This window comes from Nomascus leucogenys, chromosome 19, assembly GCF_006542625.1.
Source record: "Nomascus leucogenys isolate Asia chromosome 19, Asia_NLE_v1, whole genome shotgun sequence".
NCBI lineage: Eukaryota > Metazoa > Chordata > Mammalia > Primates > Hylobatidae > Nomascus > Nomascus leucogenys.
In genome coordinates this window covers 57,667,551-57,685,131 of record NC_044399.1, presented here as the reverse complement: position 1 = coordinate 57,685,131, position 17,581 = coordinate 57,667,551, and the positions used below count along the sequence as shown (strand labels likewise).

Below are 17,581 nucleotides of genomic sequence, written 5' to 3'. Positions count from 1 at the left end.
TAGACACACGAGGGAAATGAACCCCCAGGGTCACAAGGCACCACAGTGGGTGAGTCAGGAGTGCTGGGAAGGCTTAAGCTGGGCCGGGGCTTGGGGTGGGGTTTGTGGTGATGGGCAGGGAGGGAAAGTGGAGGGAGGGGAAAAAGGATAGAAGAAAAAAAGGTGGGAGCTATGGAAGAGATATCAGGAAAGGTAAGAGCTTCTCGGTATGACACCTTGCTTCTGGAACATTAGGGGAAATGTTGGTGCATCTGCTTGTGTTTTCTTATTCCTTTCATGGATGATAGAAAGTGATGTTTGGTGTACCCAGTACATGGATCAAAGTGTAAATTCCAAACTTTAGGTGTGTGGAGAAAGTAGCACATGAGTAGCCTTATGGCCAGCCCAGTACAAGGACAAGCTTTCCCAAACAAGCCTTGCTTCAGAGCGAGGAAGCCATGGTCTGAAAACTGCCTCTGTTTGCCTTGTTGCTGTGTGTCCTGATGAGCATAGAGCAACGTCTTGCCTTTAGCATCCAAAGACCATCCTTTAGAGAGGCTGGACACACCTCCTGACACACTTGCTGTCCCCCTCCCCCCGACCCCACCCCGCTACCTGGCCTGAGCCCAGCTCCCTGGGGCTGGGACAGGCACCGTGTCCTTGGCTGGAGGCTCCAGGAAAAGTTTCAGTTACAAATCAAAGGCCTGGTCAGGTCCCTCTCTGCCTCTTGAGTTCATAAATATTGTCAATTTCCGCTCTTCATCTCAGAGGGAATTTATGATTTGCTGAGTTTGTTGCTATAGAACAAACAATATAAATCCAGCTCTAAATTACGGCTTGTTCTCAGCGTTGCTCTGGGTAAGTGAGATTGCTCTTGCCAATAACCAAGGCTCTTGGTAAATCGCCATGGGCCTTGGATTTATTGGGAAAACCTGAACCAAGCAAAATAAGCTTTAGCTGTTTGAAGAGGATAAGCATCCTTGTCTAGGGAGAGGAATTTTTAACTCTTCCCCCTCCAGGTGTTTTAGTTTCCACTTTTTGCCATCAGGCCAGCCTCCTTGAGCTCTGGAATTGTGGCGCTTTGGGCAAAAAATCTAGTGTCTCATACTGTCACAAGATTCAGGTCCCTTTTGTTTGGGGCCCTGTTGTACCCCTATTAGACTGGGCATCCTGGAAAGGAGAGCCTAGGGGTGGCCTGCTTTTGTGATCTGAACTCACCTGGTAGCAGGACTGTAGCTACTAGGAAGATGCCTATGTTCTCCCTTCTGGGACAGGGCCTCCTTGGGTACGGCTGATGATGTACCCTCTGGTTCATCATCCAGAGGCTTTGGTGCAATGGAAAGGGTTGGCTCTCTTCCTCTCTAATCCATAGGTCAGTGCTTAGGCTGGAATGGAATGGTGTGGCCCTCAAAGGGATGAATGGGGTCCAGTAAATCCCTGGCAAAAGGCTCTGGTGGAGCCCAAAGGGTAAAATATACTGTTTGTTTTTTTGAGATGGAATTTTTGCTGTTGTTACCCAGGGTGGAATGCAATGGCATGATCTCAGCTCGTTGCAACCTCTGCCTCCTGAGTAGCTGGGATTACAGGTGTGTGCCACCACGCCTGGCTAATTTTTTGTATTTTTAGTAGAGATGGGGTTTCAGTATGTTGGCCAGGCTGGTCTTGAACTCCTGACCTCAGGCGATCCACCCGCCTCGGCCTCCCAAAGTGCTGGATTACAGGTGTGAGCCACCGTGTCAGGCCAAATATGCTGTTTTGGGTCCAGGTAATTTTTGAGCAGGTGAGGCATGGGCTATCTGGGCCTGATGGCTTTGCTGTAAGCCATACCCTCTCAGCCCAGCCAGCAAAACGGGTTTTGAAAGTGTTCCTAACTTTGAAGTGACCAGCTGATTTCCACATCCATGTAGGTCAGAACTGGAGGGAGTAGGTTACCAACAAGGGGAACTCATTGCCAGGTAGTACCTAGGGTAGAATCTATCTCTGGGAATGGTTCTTATCTGCCTGTCATGGTCTGAGCCTGGCCTGCAGATGGAAGTAACTAAATTTCCCTCTGTCCCAGGGGATTGGATGATAGCGGCAGAGAGTGCATCAAATCGGATGGAAGAGAAGGGGTATGAAGTCCTCCCAAATCACCCAAGCTGAGCCTGGTGGTTCTAGTGGTTTCTTGGGGGACCTTTAACACCTGAGGCCCCTCTTGGAAGTGGCTTGGATTAGATATGATCCAGTTTCTTTGATGGGAAGGAGCTTTTCCCCAAACCTCCTTCTTCATGCTGCATAACAGATTCTGGGCTCCAGGCTGGAGATGACTGTTGAATGCTGTGAAATATTTAAATATGGAAAGTCACAAAGCAATAGCTCAGCAGGTTACTGTTTATTTCCTGCTAAACTGGAGGTCAAGGGGATCAAGAATAATGCCAAGCTAGGATGCCTTCTGGCATAAAGTCCAGATGGCACAGCCAAGCTGGGAGGATGGCCTTCTTGGGGGACCTTCCAGAACTCACTAATTCTAGAATTCAGTGATAAAGAAGCCAGCGTCATCGCTTCTGCTCCCTTGGTTTTCCAGGCTGGGTGGGGTTGAATGGAGTATGGGGATCTTCTAGAACTCACTAATTCTAGAAGTCAGTGATAAAGAAGCCAACATCATCTGTTCTAATCCCTTGGTTTCTCAGGCTGGGTGGGGTTGAATGGAGTATTGGTTGGCAGAGCAGGTGGGGATTTCTGCCCATGTCCTTTTCATGGGAGGTAGTAAGGAATGAGACATGTTGGCAGCTTGCTCCCTGACCTCTGCCATCTCTCACTGCCAGCCTTGAGGCCTCTCTGGGATAGGGGCTCAAGTGGCATTCTTCCTACTCAGCACCAAGACCTTCTGATTTCAGGGGAATTATTCTGGGATCAAGGAAGTTCCTGAGTAGAACTGGTTGGCTCTGTTTTTGGGCTTTTACTGGGTTAGTTACAGAAGAAACTTTGCTAATGAAAACATCAGGCTGCTGACAGCTCATCTTCTCCTGATCAGACTTCAGCATTCAGACTTCTCTGTGCCAAAAGGAACTTTCTTAATTTACTCCAGCCCCTGGTCAGTACTGGAGAGAGCAGATAAGCTTGGAATGCGGGTGGCTTCAGGTCTACTTTTGCTATTTTGCTCTCTGACTTTAAATTTATTACCTTATATAAATCATATGAACATTATAATGTTAATGGAATTTAAAAATGCATCCACGATGTTCCTCCAATATACCAACTGCTTAAAAACATCTCTTCTATTTTTGTCTATTTGTTAAAAATCATAATGTAAATATAGTTTTGGTTTTGCTTCTTTCATTTAACACTACCCAGTTTCCCATGCTACTGGGCAGTCTTTCTAGTTAATTAAAAAACCGAAAGTTCACTTCTACCACTGTAAAGAAGTCATATTTATTTTGAGAAAATGAAGATACAAAGCATTTGAAAGGGGAAAAAAATCCCTCACTCATAGTTCCAACTCTTAAGAGAAACGATTATTAACATTTGGCACTTTTTTGAGTTTTTTCCTGTGCACATTTGTGTACATGGTTGTTGTAGGGTAAATCCACCTGATAGCAATAACTTTAGCATCCCCTTAGAATGACCCTGAATGGCAGACACAATGAGTGTGTGTTCTGAGCTAGGGAATCTGGGAGTGGCCAACTTGGAGATTCGTTCCTTGTTTATGAGGCACATCTGAGCCCCCTGCCTGTCCCTTGGAACATGAGCCATACAGGGGATTGAGGCCCTGAGTTTTGGGGTAAATGAAGGTTGCCAGGTGGAGGGGGTTAAGTGAAAGTGCTATGTAAATTGCATGCTGTTTGCAGGCGGTTGCGATTTTCCTGTCCAGCCACTGGGCCATGAGGCTCTCCCATTCGGCCTGCCGCCACTAGACTATCTCCCCTGTACTTAAGCCCCTAATAAAACCCCATGTCTTGTTTGTTGGCTCTGGGTCTCTTCTTTGGCCTCTTGAACTGGATGCCCTTCCTATTGATAGGGGTTAATAGGGGTTCAGCACAGCAGTTGTGGTGTCATACATCTGGATTTCCATCCTGCTTTTAAAAAAATCAAAGCATAAGCATTTGCAGATGATTATACTCTTGAGTCACTTTTTTTTTTTGAGATGGAGTCTGGCTCTGTCACCCAGGCTGGAGTGCAGTGGCGCAATCTGGGCGCACTGCAACCTCCGCCTCCTGGGCTCAAGCTATGCTTCTGCCTCAGCCTCCCGAGTAGCTGGGATTACAGGTGCACGTCACCATCCCCGGCTAATTTTTGTCTTTTAGTAGAGATGGGGTTTCACCATGTTGGCCAGGCCAGTCTCAACTCCTGACCTCAGGTGATCTGCCCACCTCGGCCTCCCAAAGTGCTGGGATTACAGGTGTGAGCCATTGCGCCCAGCCTTGAGTCACTTTTAACAGCTCCATCACATGGCTGCACCATAGCTTGCATGTTTCTGTGCAAGTCAATCAGTCCCAGTTTTTTCTTTAGATAAACACACCTAGTGTTGGCAGCCATGGTGAATCCGGTAAAACCAGCACATCATAACTTACCAAGTCTTGTGCTTATCTGGGGGACTCCAGTCTAACTCCAGTTTCCTTGCTGCCACTGTCCTTGCTACCATGTTTTCTACACTTTCTTAAAAGCTCTTATCTGGCTTCCCAGTAGCTGGAGGATGATGTGGCCTGGTAGCCTCAGGGCTTGGCTGAATGGGACAGGTGTATGGCCCCTTAGACCTCCACCCCATTGTAGACAGGGGAGTCTGAGCCCTGGAAGGACAGTCTCTGGGCTGCGGCTAGTGGCTGTTTTCTCTCCATTGTAAGGCCAGTCTTTGCTTCCTTGTGATGCAGAAGAGGAGCCTAGGAAAGCCCCAGGTTAGGCTAATGGAGTGTAGATTTTCAGCTTTTAAAAATTAGATTCTAGCCTCTTCATTGGTCTCTCTACCATGGTGGTTGCTGGGCTCTCAGAGTTTTAAGGTAATAATAGGAACAATAATAGCTGATACTTGCATAGTAATTATATGCTGTAGGCACTATCCTAAGCACTGTTTGTTCATTGAACCCTTACAGCAGCTTTATGAGAAAGCTATTAGTATCATCCCCATTTTATAGATGGGTAAACTGAGTCATAGAGCAGATAAGTGGCTTGTCCAGTGTTCCACAGTAAACTATGGAAGAACACAGGATTCAAACCCAGGCAATCTGTATTCAGAGCTCTTATAACTGCTGTGCTTTAGTGTGTCTTATTGAACCTGGAGGTAACTTGAAAGGTGAGCCTTCACTTTAAAAGTGGCCAGTGGAAAGACAGGCCAATTGCCTGGGCATAGTGCTCTGGGGTTCATAAACCAGCCTAGGCACACTGTGTCCTGTTTCGACATTGCCCTGCACGCTACAAGCATTTATTCAGCACCTGCAGTGTGCTGTGCCCCGTGGGAGCATGGTCTGGCACGGGTCTCTGCTGGATATGCATTTTTAAGTGTTCCCTAAGTTCACTTATTTCTGGCTCTGGGGAGAGGGGATGTTTGGGGCCAGAAGTGGGAGCCCCTGCTGTGTCTAGATGTCAGGTCTAGATGTGTCTAGGGGCAGGTTCCAGCTCACGGTGAGGTCTGAAGGGAATGGTTGGATGAGCAGAAAGAACACTCGGGGGGGGGGGCTACAGGCAGGTGAGAGATGATTTTATTCAGCAGCACCTCTCAGCAGCAGCTTACTCTCACACCATCTGCCCTGTCTCAGCTGCTTAGTCTGTTGGCTCCCACACACAGCTGTGCTGGCTCTCCCTTGCCTTCAGGGTCAGCAGCTTAACTCTTTCCCTCTGGGCACAAGCCGCTTCCTGGCTCCATGTCCGTCTGCCAGACGGGCATTCTCTCTTACAGGGGGCAGTAGCTTCACTCTCTCTTTGGGCACACACAAGCCTGCACAGTGTCAGCAAGGCAATTATGCCTTTTACAGACCATAGTGGCACAGGGCCAAGGCATGGCCTTCCCATGTTACGACTCTGATAACAAGTGGAGTTATATGTCTGTGCTCTAAACTTGCTGAGTCACTCTGGATGTTTACCTTGGCCTGTCCTTGACCAAAGCACAGCCATGTTCCTTACATTACAGAATGTTCTAGGCTGAGCATTGTGGGAAGTGACCACGGAGGAAGAAATCCTTGTCTTCAAATCTGAGCCCAGGTAAATGATGGGGTGGGACAAATAGAAACACCTGGAAACAAACAGGTGCCATTCATATGAAAACCTATTCTTACTCAATTGACAGCTTTACCAATGCAGCCCGAGACCTTATCTTGCTAATTACAATATTCTAGAAGCTGGCATCTCATTTACCTCCCAGGACAAATTATTTTAAAGCCTCTTGATTTGTGGATGGAGCTTTTGCAAAGAGATGTACCTGGGTACATTTTCTCCTCTGTGTCCCTCAGGACAGCAAGGGAAGCAGGGATAAGCTCTTAGATAAACTTGTGCCTCATGAGAAAAACAAAGCACTGAGTGCCCCTCTCCAGGAATGCAGGGGCTCTGTGCTGAGGTATTGAAGGAACTTGGAAAAGGTGAGACTGGAAAGACTTCCTCGTGCAGAGCTCTAAAATCTCTGTCCCCTGTAAAGAGAAGTCTGGCCTGGAGATGGTCAGCTCCTGGGTCCCAGGATACACATGCTGGGGCTGCTGTGGTAACACCACATAGGCCACCCGCCTTCACCTGCCTGACAGGTGCAGGCAAGCCACAAAGCCACATCTCTGACAAGTGCATTTTGTTACTTGCCCCACCTCCTACTGAATTAAGCTGTGACTAGTGTGGTTGCAAAATGCTGGGAGCTTGGCATGCTGGTTTCTCTGCAGTCCACAAGGAGAAGGTTCTGAGGATGGTGTGTATTTCTCAGCTTAGCACACCTTACTAGGACAGGCCCATTTTTCTCACACTGTGTGTCTTTGTGAGAAGTGCAGCTCTTCAAGTTTAATAGTTTGAGAAACCAGGAGGTGTCAGCTAGAATGGAGAGGAATAAGCAGCTTCTAAATTCCGTAGATATGGGGTCCTGCTGCAGTCGACTTCAGGAATATGAAGGAGCCAGAGAGCCTCTTTATTCCAGGAATGTCCCCACCCATTTGCTTGTGTTTTCACCGCTAGTGGCTCATCTCTGTAATAAACACTCATACTATTTCAGTTCTTTCAAGATACAGATGAGGTGGTGCTCAGTCCCCAGAGCTTTACCCATGGGCATGGCTGGGCAGCCAGGGAGCTGCACCTCGCAGCTGGGTGTGGCTGGATGGTTGGTGGAGCTGGGATTGGGGGCGGCGGCACTGGGACAATTTTTTCAAAAAGGTTTAAAATATCTCTTTTTCAAACCCCCTGAAAGGCATATTGGGGCATATAGACGATAAACTTACCCATCTTTGCAAGTACATTCATGCTGGGTCTGAGACTCAGACCACCTGGAGTTTACAAGTAAGGAGAAAATCAGGCCTGGGCAGTGAGGTCATATATAAACCATTGATGATAATATGTGCTCCTTAACCCACAAACTCCCTCCTCTGACCCTGCTAGAGCCAACCAGGTGCTTCTGCTCTGGATAGGATGAGCAAGTATCCTGGGTTTCCAGGACTCGGGACTGACAGTGCTGAAATGGGGAGAGCCTGGGCCCACCAGGACCAGTCGGTCACCCTGGCTTCAGACCCCCAGGCTCTCGGTTACAAGAGCACAGTGCCTCCCACCTGGTGTCAGGGTTCATGTCTAAGCGTCTGTCTGCTCGTCAGAGGAGCCTCTTGAGGGGGATGGGAGTACTGGGTTTTACCTGGCTCCTAGCTCCATGCCTATTACATAGATGATATCAGTATGTGTTCAGTGTAGAAATGAACATCTTTTGTGGGTACAAGATGTGGGTGCATCTTGGTGGGTAGAGCACAAATTCAGGCTTTGAGAAGAGCTATACTTTCTGAATTTCAATCTTAACCCTTTACTGACCTTTGTGTAATCATGGCTCAGTGATTCTGTTTCCCCTAAAACATATCTGTATATCCATCCATCCATCTCTATTATCTATCTTCTATCTATCCATCCTCCAACATCTTCTCTCCATCATCCATCCATCCATCCATCTTCTATCATCTATCTACCTACCTACCTACCTACCTATCTACTTTGTTTTGCCCCAAAACTCATGTCAATTTTGAGACGCGCAGGCAACATGAAGTAGGTCTGTGGGAATAAATGAGGCCTGTTTGGGAGCCAGTTTAACTATTTCAGGCCACCGATTCTTTCCCAAACACGCTACATATGTTCACTTTAAGTGGCCCCTTTGTGACCTGGAAAAATTAATTCAGCTCCCCCAGAGGCCTCATCCCCTTGCGGGCACTGTGGGTATGTGGCCCTGCAAACCCCTAGTGCTGTCAGCCAGCCCCCAGAAGTGTGGCCACTGACATCCCCCTTCTCTTTCAGACAACCTTTGCCTTCTACCAGCGTTTGCTGGGCGAGTGTGTTTCCTGAGTGGCCGTGCGGTGCTGGATGTCACAGATCGCCTGGCAGGTGAGTACCCCCAGCCCCACCCCACCCCACCCTGCCTCCCGGTAGATTTCTGTTCTCTCCTGGTCTGTGGTTGAACCATTCACCCAGTTATCTTAGACCTGAAATAATCCCCCCCCATCATTTAAAATTTTGATAATCTGCTTTTTTTGTATGTGACAATCTCTATATTGCCAGAAGACAATCTTTGTTTTTGATCAAAATGAAGTAGGTTTGTACAAAAGCAAAAGTGTTTTTAAAAAACTGTTACAGGTTGAATCTCCCTAATCAGAAAATTAGAAATGCTCCAAAATCTGAAAGTTTTTGAGTGCTGACATGACATTAAAAGAAAATGTACACTGGGGCATTTCCGATTTCAGATTTTTGGATTAGGGATGCAGAACTGGTAAGTATCATGAAAATATTCCAAAATCAGAAAAAAAGCCGAAATACTTCTGGTACCAAACATTTTAGATAAGGGACACTCAACCTGTGTGCGTTTCTTCCTCCTTGCAAACAAGGCTGCTTCTAGCCTATAGAGTCCCTTTGTGTGAGTCAGAAAAAGCCTCCCTTTTCAGATAGACACTGCCTAGTGGGTGCATATGGCTTGGTCAGTTGACAGCACTGTCAAGAGAATTAGAAAAAGTTGCCATGTACAGCTTTAGCATGTGCAGCCTGGCAAGCAGGCACCAGCTGGGTTTCAACCCCTCAGGACCCCTTGGCCGGTGCTGGGACTGTATTATGTGGAGATGGGGCCTTGGCCTGAATCTACTCAGCCTTGCTCAAGCTTCAGCTGGCGAAGGCTTGCTCCAATCCTGTTTCTGCTTTCAGTCTGCAGGAGAAGTCCAAGTGACTTCATTCCAGGGCTGAAATCTGTTCTTGTGGTCCTTGAGGTGGCAACACAGAAAGGACACAGGCTTTGGTGTCCACACACCCATCTGCCACCACCAGCCCTGACCTTGGGCAGGTTACTTATCTTGGTTTCATGATCATTTTTGCTTGCACAAAGCCTCCTCCCTTGCCTTGGGAAGGTCCCATCTAGGGAGAGGGGCAGAGGGACTCTGTTCCCTGAACTCCTGATAGTCCCTCTGAAACGCAGACAGATCATGCACCAGCCCTGCTTTAATCTTTGTGAGACTCCTGAGCTGTCTTCAGGATAGTGTCCAGGCCCCCTGGAGTGGCCCACAGCTGTCATTGCTGCTCTAGGATGTGCCCCCTTCCTCCCACCCCCAGCTCTATGCACTGGATCATTGAATCCTCATGACCACCCCACAGGAGGATGTAGATTCCACTTGGTGGAGAAAAGGAGAATGGAGCTCAGAAAACTGAAATGCACAAGGTCCCTTGGTGAGGAACCCAGGATGTGTCCTGGGAGCCTGGCTGCAGAGCCAAGCCCCAACCCTGTGCTGCGCTGCTTCCCCCTGACACTCTGCCTCCTGGGTGCCTGCATGTACCCTCCATGCAGTGGCTGGTCTCTCAACCTCTTGCTCTGCCTACATGTGGCTGCCTTGCCCGGAAAGCCTTCTCCATTCTTCTTCCTCTACCTGGGGTATACCTGCTTGGCTCTGGCGTTACCTTCTTCCTGTGTACTTCTCAAGACTGCATCCCACATGGTATCACTGGTCTGTCTACTGCCCTCCCCTCCTAGCCCAGCTGTGAGCATTCAGAGAGGGGCCCGGCACATGCTGCATGGCTGAGGACCTCGACACCAGCTGCCCTTTCAGCTTCTCCCCTGCTCCATCTCTTGCTCCTGGCCTTGCCTCTGTGCAGGGTCTGTCCTTCCAGCATTCCTGGAGTGGCCTCTTACCTTACGGGAAGGCAGGTGCGAATGAGGCAGGGCTGGCTGCAGGTGAGCTGGGGGAGAACAGGGTATGTAAGTAAGATGGTCCTAGACACCAGACAAGGAGCCCTTTGCCATTGCTCAAAATCAGCATTTTCTGCATGAAAGGTTTACCTGTCCTTGTCTGGGTAATTTATGGGGCCCAGAGGTGGGCAAGTATCTTCACCTTATCCACTTACTGTAATTTTTTCTTGTCTATTTCCAAGAGACCTCAAAAGCAGGAGCTTCTCCATAGGTCTTCTGTTAACTCCGTGTCCACCAGGAACAGAGAAGAATATTTTTATTGACACAGGCGAGGACTAATAATAGCACAGCTTAATAAGAGTAAATCTTCTGCTAATTACTTCAGCTGCTTCTAAGCTTGAGTTTAATGGGGTTTGCCCCCTCATGCTGGCCCCCAGAAGGGCCTCGCCATCTTTGCCAGCTTAAGAGTCAACACCTGGCAGCCAGGTGACTGCCACATCCTTGCACCTGGGGAATGTGGCTCTGAAGCAGCCTGAGTTCCATTAGCCAAGACATGAGCGGAGAGGGTGGTGTGGGCTGTGGAACTGAGTTTGGGTGGGGACTGCTACTCTTCCTGTGGAACGAGCTTCCTGGGGGCTGAAGTGTAAACATGCCTCACTCTATGGAAGAGAATTCAAGAAGCAAGAGTGGATAAAATGTAGCAGGATGGGGAAGGGGGCTCTGTTGGGGGCATGTGGAGCCTCCCAGCCTTTGGTGGGGGTGGGGGTAGAGGGTGCGTGCCTGGGTTTGGTTCTTGAGATAGTTCTCACTTTTCCCTGCTGTATTAGCCTGTTCTCATGCTGCTGATAAAGACATACCCAAGACTGGGTAATTTATAAAGAAAAAGAGGTTTAATGGACGAACAGTTCCATGTTGCTGGGGAGGCCTCACCATCATGCCACTCATCTTACATGGTAGCAAGGAAGACAGAATTTGTGCAGGAAAATTCCCCCTTATGACCTTATAAAACCATCAGATCTCATGAGACTTACTATCACGAGAACTGCACTGGAAAGACCTGCCCCCATGATTCAATTACTTCCTACCAGCTCCCTCCCATGACATGTAGGCATTGTGGGAGCTACAAGTCAAGATGAGATTTGGGTGGGGACACAGCCAAACTACATCACCTCTCATTAAAAGAATTGTGTTAAAATACACAACATAAAATGTACCACCTTAACCATTTTTAGGTGTACAGTTCAGTGGTAGTGTCCATGATTTTTGCAGTCATCTTCAGAACTCTCACCTTGCAAAACAGAAACTACGTCCCTGTTAGGCACTAGCTCCCCATTCCTCCCTTCCCCAGTCCCTGGCAACCACCATCTACTTTCTGTCTCTATGATTTTGGCTATTCTAGGTATGTCATATAAATGGAATTATACAGTTTGTCTTTTTGTGCCTGGCTTAATTCACACAGCAGAATGTCCTCAAGATTTATCCGTGTTGTAGCGGGTGTCAGAATTTCCTTCCTTTTTTTTTTGAGAGAGATTCTCGTTCTGTCACCCAGGCTGGAGTGCAGTGACGAGATCTCATCTCATTGCAACCTCTGTCTTCCAGGTTCAAGCCATTCTCATGCTTCAGGCTCCCGAGTAGCTGGGATTACAGGTGCCCACCACAACACCTAGCTAATTTTTTTTTTTTTTTTTAGACAGAGTCTTGCTCTGTTGCCCAGGCTGGAGTGCAGTGGCATGATCTTGGCTCACTGCTACCCCTGCCTCCTGGGTCCCGGTTCAAGCAATTCTCCTTCCTCAGCCTCCCAAGTAGCTGGGATTACAGGCACGCACCACCATGCCCAGCTAATTTTTGTATTTTTTTTTTTTTTTTTTTTTTTTTAGTAGAGATGGGGTTTCTCCATGTTGGCCAGGCTGCTCTTGAACTCCTGACCTCATGATCCACCCGCCTTGGCTTCCCAAAGTGTTGGGATTACAGGCGTGAGCCACCACACCCGGCCCAATTTTTGTATTTTTCTTAGAGACAGGATTTTGCCATGTTGGCCAGGCTGGTCTTGAACTCTTGGCCTCAAGTGATCCACCCACCTAGGCCCCCCAAAGTGCTGGGATTATAATCATGAGCCACAGCACCTGGCCAGAATTCCCTTCCTTTTGAAGGCTGAATAACATTCCATTAAATGTACATACCACATTTTGTTTATCCATTCCTCAATGGCACTGGGCTACTTCTGTCTTTTGGCGATTGTGAAAAAGGTTGGTATAAACACGAGCAACAAATCTCTGTGTTCTCACCTATTTTTGCATTCCACAGGGATTCGGGACACTTTTGAGTTATCGTTATTCAGTGTAGGTGGCTACTCAGGGTCATTCGTTTTCTTTTGATTCCCTCTCACTGTCCCCCTTCTAGTTTCCCTTCAGCTCCCACCCTGGGGCTGACAGGAACTGCTTTCCTGTCACCTGTTCTCTTCCTACTCAGCCTGTTTCAAGCACAGGGAACAGAACTCTCAACTCTTTCCAACCAGTCTACCTCTTCGCTCCACTTGATAAAGCTCCTCCAAGCTCTTTCCTCCAGGATCCTTTCCTGGGGAATGCTGGGGTGACCCACAGGGTGCAGTCCTGCCCTTCCAGTTATCAGGACCACCTTCACTTCTGAGGGTCCTGCAAGAGCACCGAGGGTGCAGCCTCAAAGCCAACATTCCTTGAGAAATGTCACCAAGAGAGTGTCAGGCTGACCAGAGGGTGGCCCAGGGCATCTTCCCTGGTTCCTCCTTATTCCAGGCTGGCTTTGAAATCAGAGGGACCCGTGGGGCTCTCAGGGGAGGATATCCTAGGGGATTAGATGATGTGGTCCTGATGAGGGAAGGACAAATTGCAGTTTCATGAAAAATAAAACATGGTGGTTAACACCTATAATCCCAGCACTTTGGGAGGTCAAGATGGGCAGATTGAGACCAGGAGTTCAAGACCAGCCTGGGTAACATAATGAGACCCCATCTCTTCAAAAACATATTTTAAAAAATTAACTGAGCGTGGAGGCGCATGCCTGTGGTCCCAGCTACTGGGGAGGCTGAGGCAGGAGAATCACTTGAGCCCAGGAGGTCGAGGCTGCAGTGAACCGTGATCGTGCCACTCTACTCCAGCCTGGGTGACAGAGCGAGACACTGTCTCAATAAATAAATGAAACAAAAAATAAAGCTCCAGATCAGCCTCTGAAATACGGAATCCCTAGAGATTTGGGGACAGCGTGCGGTAGAAAGAGTGTGGACTTTGGAGTCCAGGCAGATTTGGCCTTTGTCCTCTGCTTTGCCCTTTGCCTTGGTTTGAGTCTTGCTTTCCTCCTCTGGAAAACGGACAAGCATCCTGCCTCTCGGGGGTGCTGTGAGCATGAAATGGAGCTGTGATGTGACGCTCTGAGCCCTGGGCTCAGGCAGTTTCCAGGATATGGAAACTGTTTTCCACAGAATTCCCGGCCCACAGAATCAATAAAGCACTGCTGTTAGTGTTGTTTGCCTGCCCCAGCACTTATCCTTCGGCAGGATGACAGGCAGAGCATGTGAATCGCAAAGCCTTCTTGGTTAGTGCTAATGCGCTTAGGATAATGCGGCCACAGCTGAAGGCCTGAGCAGCCCCTCTGGGGACCCAGGAGAGCCCTTGACGTGGTTTTGATGTGGCCACAGCCCTGGCATTTACTCAGGTGATGAAGAGCTGGTTGGCAGATTCAGCTGGCTTCTGGGTTTTCCGGGGTTTAGAGAGGGTTGGGGGCCTTGGGAAACCAGATCTGGGGGCTCATCACTGGAATGGCCTGTGCAGGGCTTGCTGGTTCACAAGCATGTTCATGCCTCTGCTGCTGGTCTTGCCCCGAGGTTTGGCATCTGGGCACCGGGGAGGCTGTGCTAGGCTTCTCCCCTGCCAGCTGTCTTGTCTGCCAGCATGCTTCATGTGAGAGGGTCTTGATTTCCCTCCCCAGTAGTTTTTCTCTGTATTTGTGTGGACTTCCATAGGTGGTGATGTGGATAAATGCACTATTACTATAGTTACTATTTGTCACCTGCCTGCCTACAGGTAGGCACTTTATGTATATTTATTATCGAATTTCTAACAATCTTGAGAGGTTGGTTCAGCATTTTTATCCTTACTTTATGGGTTTGGAAAAGGTTCAGAAAGGTGGGGTGGCTTCCTCAGGCTGACACAGTTGATGGGGGCAGGATTGTAACCAGGTGTGCCTGCCTCTTTCCTGTTCCCTGGGCTGGAGGAACCATTATGATTGTCAGAGATTCTGCATATTTCTGCCTTTGCGTGCCCCTTTCTCCATAAAAAAAATTTAAAAATTATAGTTTCTGACTGGTTGGTATAAGCACAGATATAAACCAGGTTGGAGATATTCATATATTTTCTACTAATGTTAAAAGACGCTAACACATTTTCATAGGCTCCTAAATATGTCATGATCCTTAGATACTGCATCTGCTGGGCTGCCAGCCCTTTGGGGGACAAAGTCGGTGCCCTAAGAGAGGGAAGTGGGAGAGGGAGAGAGTGCCTGGCTCAAGTGACTCTCCTTTTCTGCCTGACAGTGCTGGTGGCCTCAGTTTACCCCCGGAAGCCTCAAGCTGTAGAGCGGCATGTCCTTCCCATCCTCTGGCACTTCCTGAACACCACTACCGGGAATGGCACCCTGCCTGGACCCAGCGGGAGCATCCGCGGGGTGGTGTGCCGGCTGTCCAGGAGCCTCCAGGAGCACATGGGCTCCCGCCTGCTGGACTTTGCCGCCAGCCAGCCAAAGCACGTCCTCAAGACGCTCCAGGAACTCTTAGAGTCCTTGGCAGGCAGCCGCAAGGCCACTGACAGAGGGGTGGCCCCTGACAGCAAGACAACTGGCAGCTCACACCCTTTTCAGCTGGATTAAAGATGGATCTGAAATGGGCAATTATTATTTATCTTATTTTTATGATGGAATATTCTCCTGGTTACTTTCCCCCTTAGAGTTCCAGATGTACATGGTATATATTGAAGTAGAAATAAAAGAATTACTTATTTTTCTAAGGTTTTACTATCTTGTACCTTTTTAATCACAGAGAATTTTCCAGTAACTAGGTTTGTGATGAATGAAATGAAATGTGACAGTAGCAAAACCAGTTGCAGACAATGTTGAGACAAAGAGTTAGGAAGAAAAAGGGTAGCACAGCCCTGCAAGCTGCAGCCCGCTCGAGACGATAGTCACCCATCTGTGAGCTGCTGGGCAAGCCCTCCCGAAACCCACAGCCCGAGTTGGTCATTGAATCCAGTCCATTTGTTATGGGCCTGATTGGAGGTGAGTGTAACAAACGTGTTCAGGGACATCGTGCTTCCGCCCTGCAAAAGCTACAGCGCGCGTCTGTTGGTCCTGTGGGAACCTTCTGATGGGATCTGCCCAGCTTATCAAAAGACAAGGGGAATTTGAGATTTGCATCACTAAAAGCCTTCTCTAGAAGTTGGAGTTCTGGCTCATTCTGGAGAGGACTAGACAATGCTTTGCCATTGAAACACCCTAAATGGAGATGCATGCGGAGCGTAAAGTGCTGCCAGTGTGCAGATGCTGCCGAGTCTCTGAAACTGCACAGGCTGCGATTGTGGGCCACATCACAAGGCTGGAGGGGCGTGTGGGCACAGCACAGGCCAGGACTTGTGGAAGCAGGGAAGGTGTTGGCCCCTGGGGGAGCAGCCAGTGAAATGAGGTCCCGGCAGTGGAGAGGGAAGTCTAGGGCTCAGGCTCTGGACACTTTAGGTAGGAGTGGCTCTGCCTTGGCTGGGGACAGTGGCAGGTTAACAACTGTGTGACCGGAAAGAGTTAGAGCTAAGGCCATGACCTCAAATGCACAGGCAAGGCAGGCCTGGTAAGGCAAAGGCTGAAGGGGCAGCACCCCAGCTCTCGCAGGGGAGCCCAGCCTGCAGCCACGTGCTGGGGCGGATCCAGATGACTGAGGCCCTGAGGGCCCAGGCTCATGCCAGCAAGTTTTCTGGCAGACACCCCTCTCCCCTGCCCTTCCTCAGTGGAACCTCTTTCCACTGTCATCTGCCCCCCAGGCCCAACATCCATTCCACATCCCTGTTCTGAGCCTCTCCTGGGGAGTCTGGCTCTGAAAAGCCCCGAATCTACTCACTTACGTATTTCCAGACCCTGCCAGGCTGGAAAGAGGAAGCCACCTTCCCATCTTGCCTGTGTGGCAGGTGTAGTTAGGCCGGCCCCTCCTTATGCCCTGGGGTGAGGTTGGGCCTGCAAGTCATCCCGGGCCTTGGGCTTGTCATAGGCGGCTTAAGAGTGACTTTGGGTAATTCTAGCCCAGTGAGCTGCTTCTCACCTGATTGTGACCCCAGCAGGGGCTTCCCTGTGACCATCTAGCTCTTTGTTGATTCTGATCGAACCGGGTTAAAGGCCTGCTAGACAGGCAGCCATCCACAAATGCCCAAGAGGCTGACAGTAAATGTTTTAAGTGTTGAACAATTTAATGAATTGCATTTGCCTGTCATCTGAGCAAATGTTTTTGGTTTGGTGAGGAGACTTGCATTTTCTGCTTTTATCCTAGAATGTGTCAGAACATTTCAGGGTTTTTTAGATCCCTAGGAGGCCAAGGATGTAGAGTTTGGCAAGGATTTTGACGGCAGAAATGAAGCTCAGCAGCACTGTCCTGTCTTCCTGCCTTCCACGTCTGTTCTCACACAGGAAGCTTCCCATCCCATGGGCCTCCACCCACTCTCAGGGGTGGAGGCGTTGAAAACAGCTGAAAACAGTGGAAAAGTGCAGAATACATCTTTGCACTGTTCTCTTTTTCCCTCATTATTTCAGGTTTTATTAACCACACCTGTGGCGTGACACTGCTGGGAGGCACTGGGTGGCTCTGGTGTACCTTGAGAAATTTCTGTCTCCAAAGATTTCCTTACCTCATTACTTTTAAAATGAAGGGAAGACAGCATGTTGGTAACCTGGCCCTGGGCCTGTTGGGAATACCTGTGGGAATCTAATGGGACGACCTGTCATGGGAAATGAAGATTGTCCTAAGAGCTGAGGCTGGAGCTGAGCCCACACATCCTTTGCTTGGCTCTGTGTGTGGCCAGGAACTCCACTTACATGCGATGCTCTTGGGGGTGGGAATACAGCCTCTAATGATGGAAGATTCTCTCTCTCTCTCAATCTCTCTCTCCATGTAACAAAAATGCAAGTTCAGTCACTCACTGCTTGCAGACTCCAGTGAACAAAAGGGAGGCCTGGTATAAAGAAACTGACTTTTTTTTCCAAAGCTAGTTTAGGGGAAGAAGTTGCCTTGAAGGGTACTGCGTCGTT

General features: G+C 48.8%; 1 protein-coding gene across 3 annotated transcripts in view; it reads left to right on the top strand.

Annotated features, from left to right (window-relative positions):
* The window catches only part of TOGARAM2 (TOG array regulator of axonemal microtubules 2), a 71,063-nt gene extending 55,759 nt beyond the window's left edge, over positions 1–15,304 (top strand). For 2 of the 3 annotated variants that reach the window (XM_030799901.1, XM_030799899.1), the window contains 2 exons: positions 8,407–8,493; positions 14,838–15,182. In XM_030799901.1, coding sequence (XP_030655761.1) covers positions 8,407–8,493; positions 14,838–15,169 — 419 coding nt within the window. In that variant the 3' untranslated portion in view covers positions 15,170–15,182. Of the gene's footprint in view, positions 1–8,406; positions 8,494–14,837 lie in introns of all 3 variants that reach the window. The other variant, XM_030799900.1, reaches the window with a different exon arrangement.
* Positions 15,305–17,581: the final 2,277 nt, after the last annotated feature.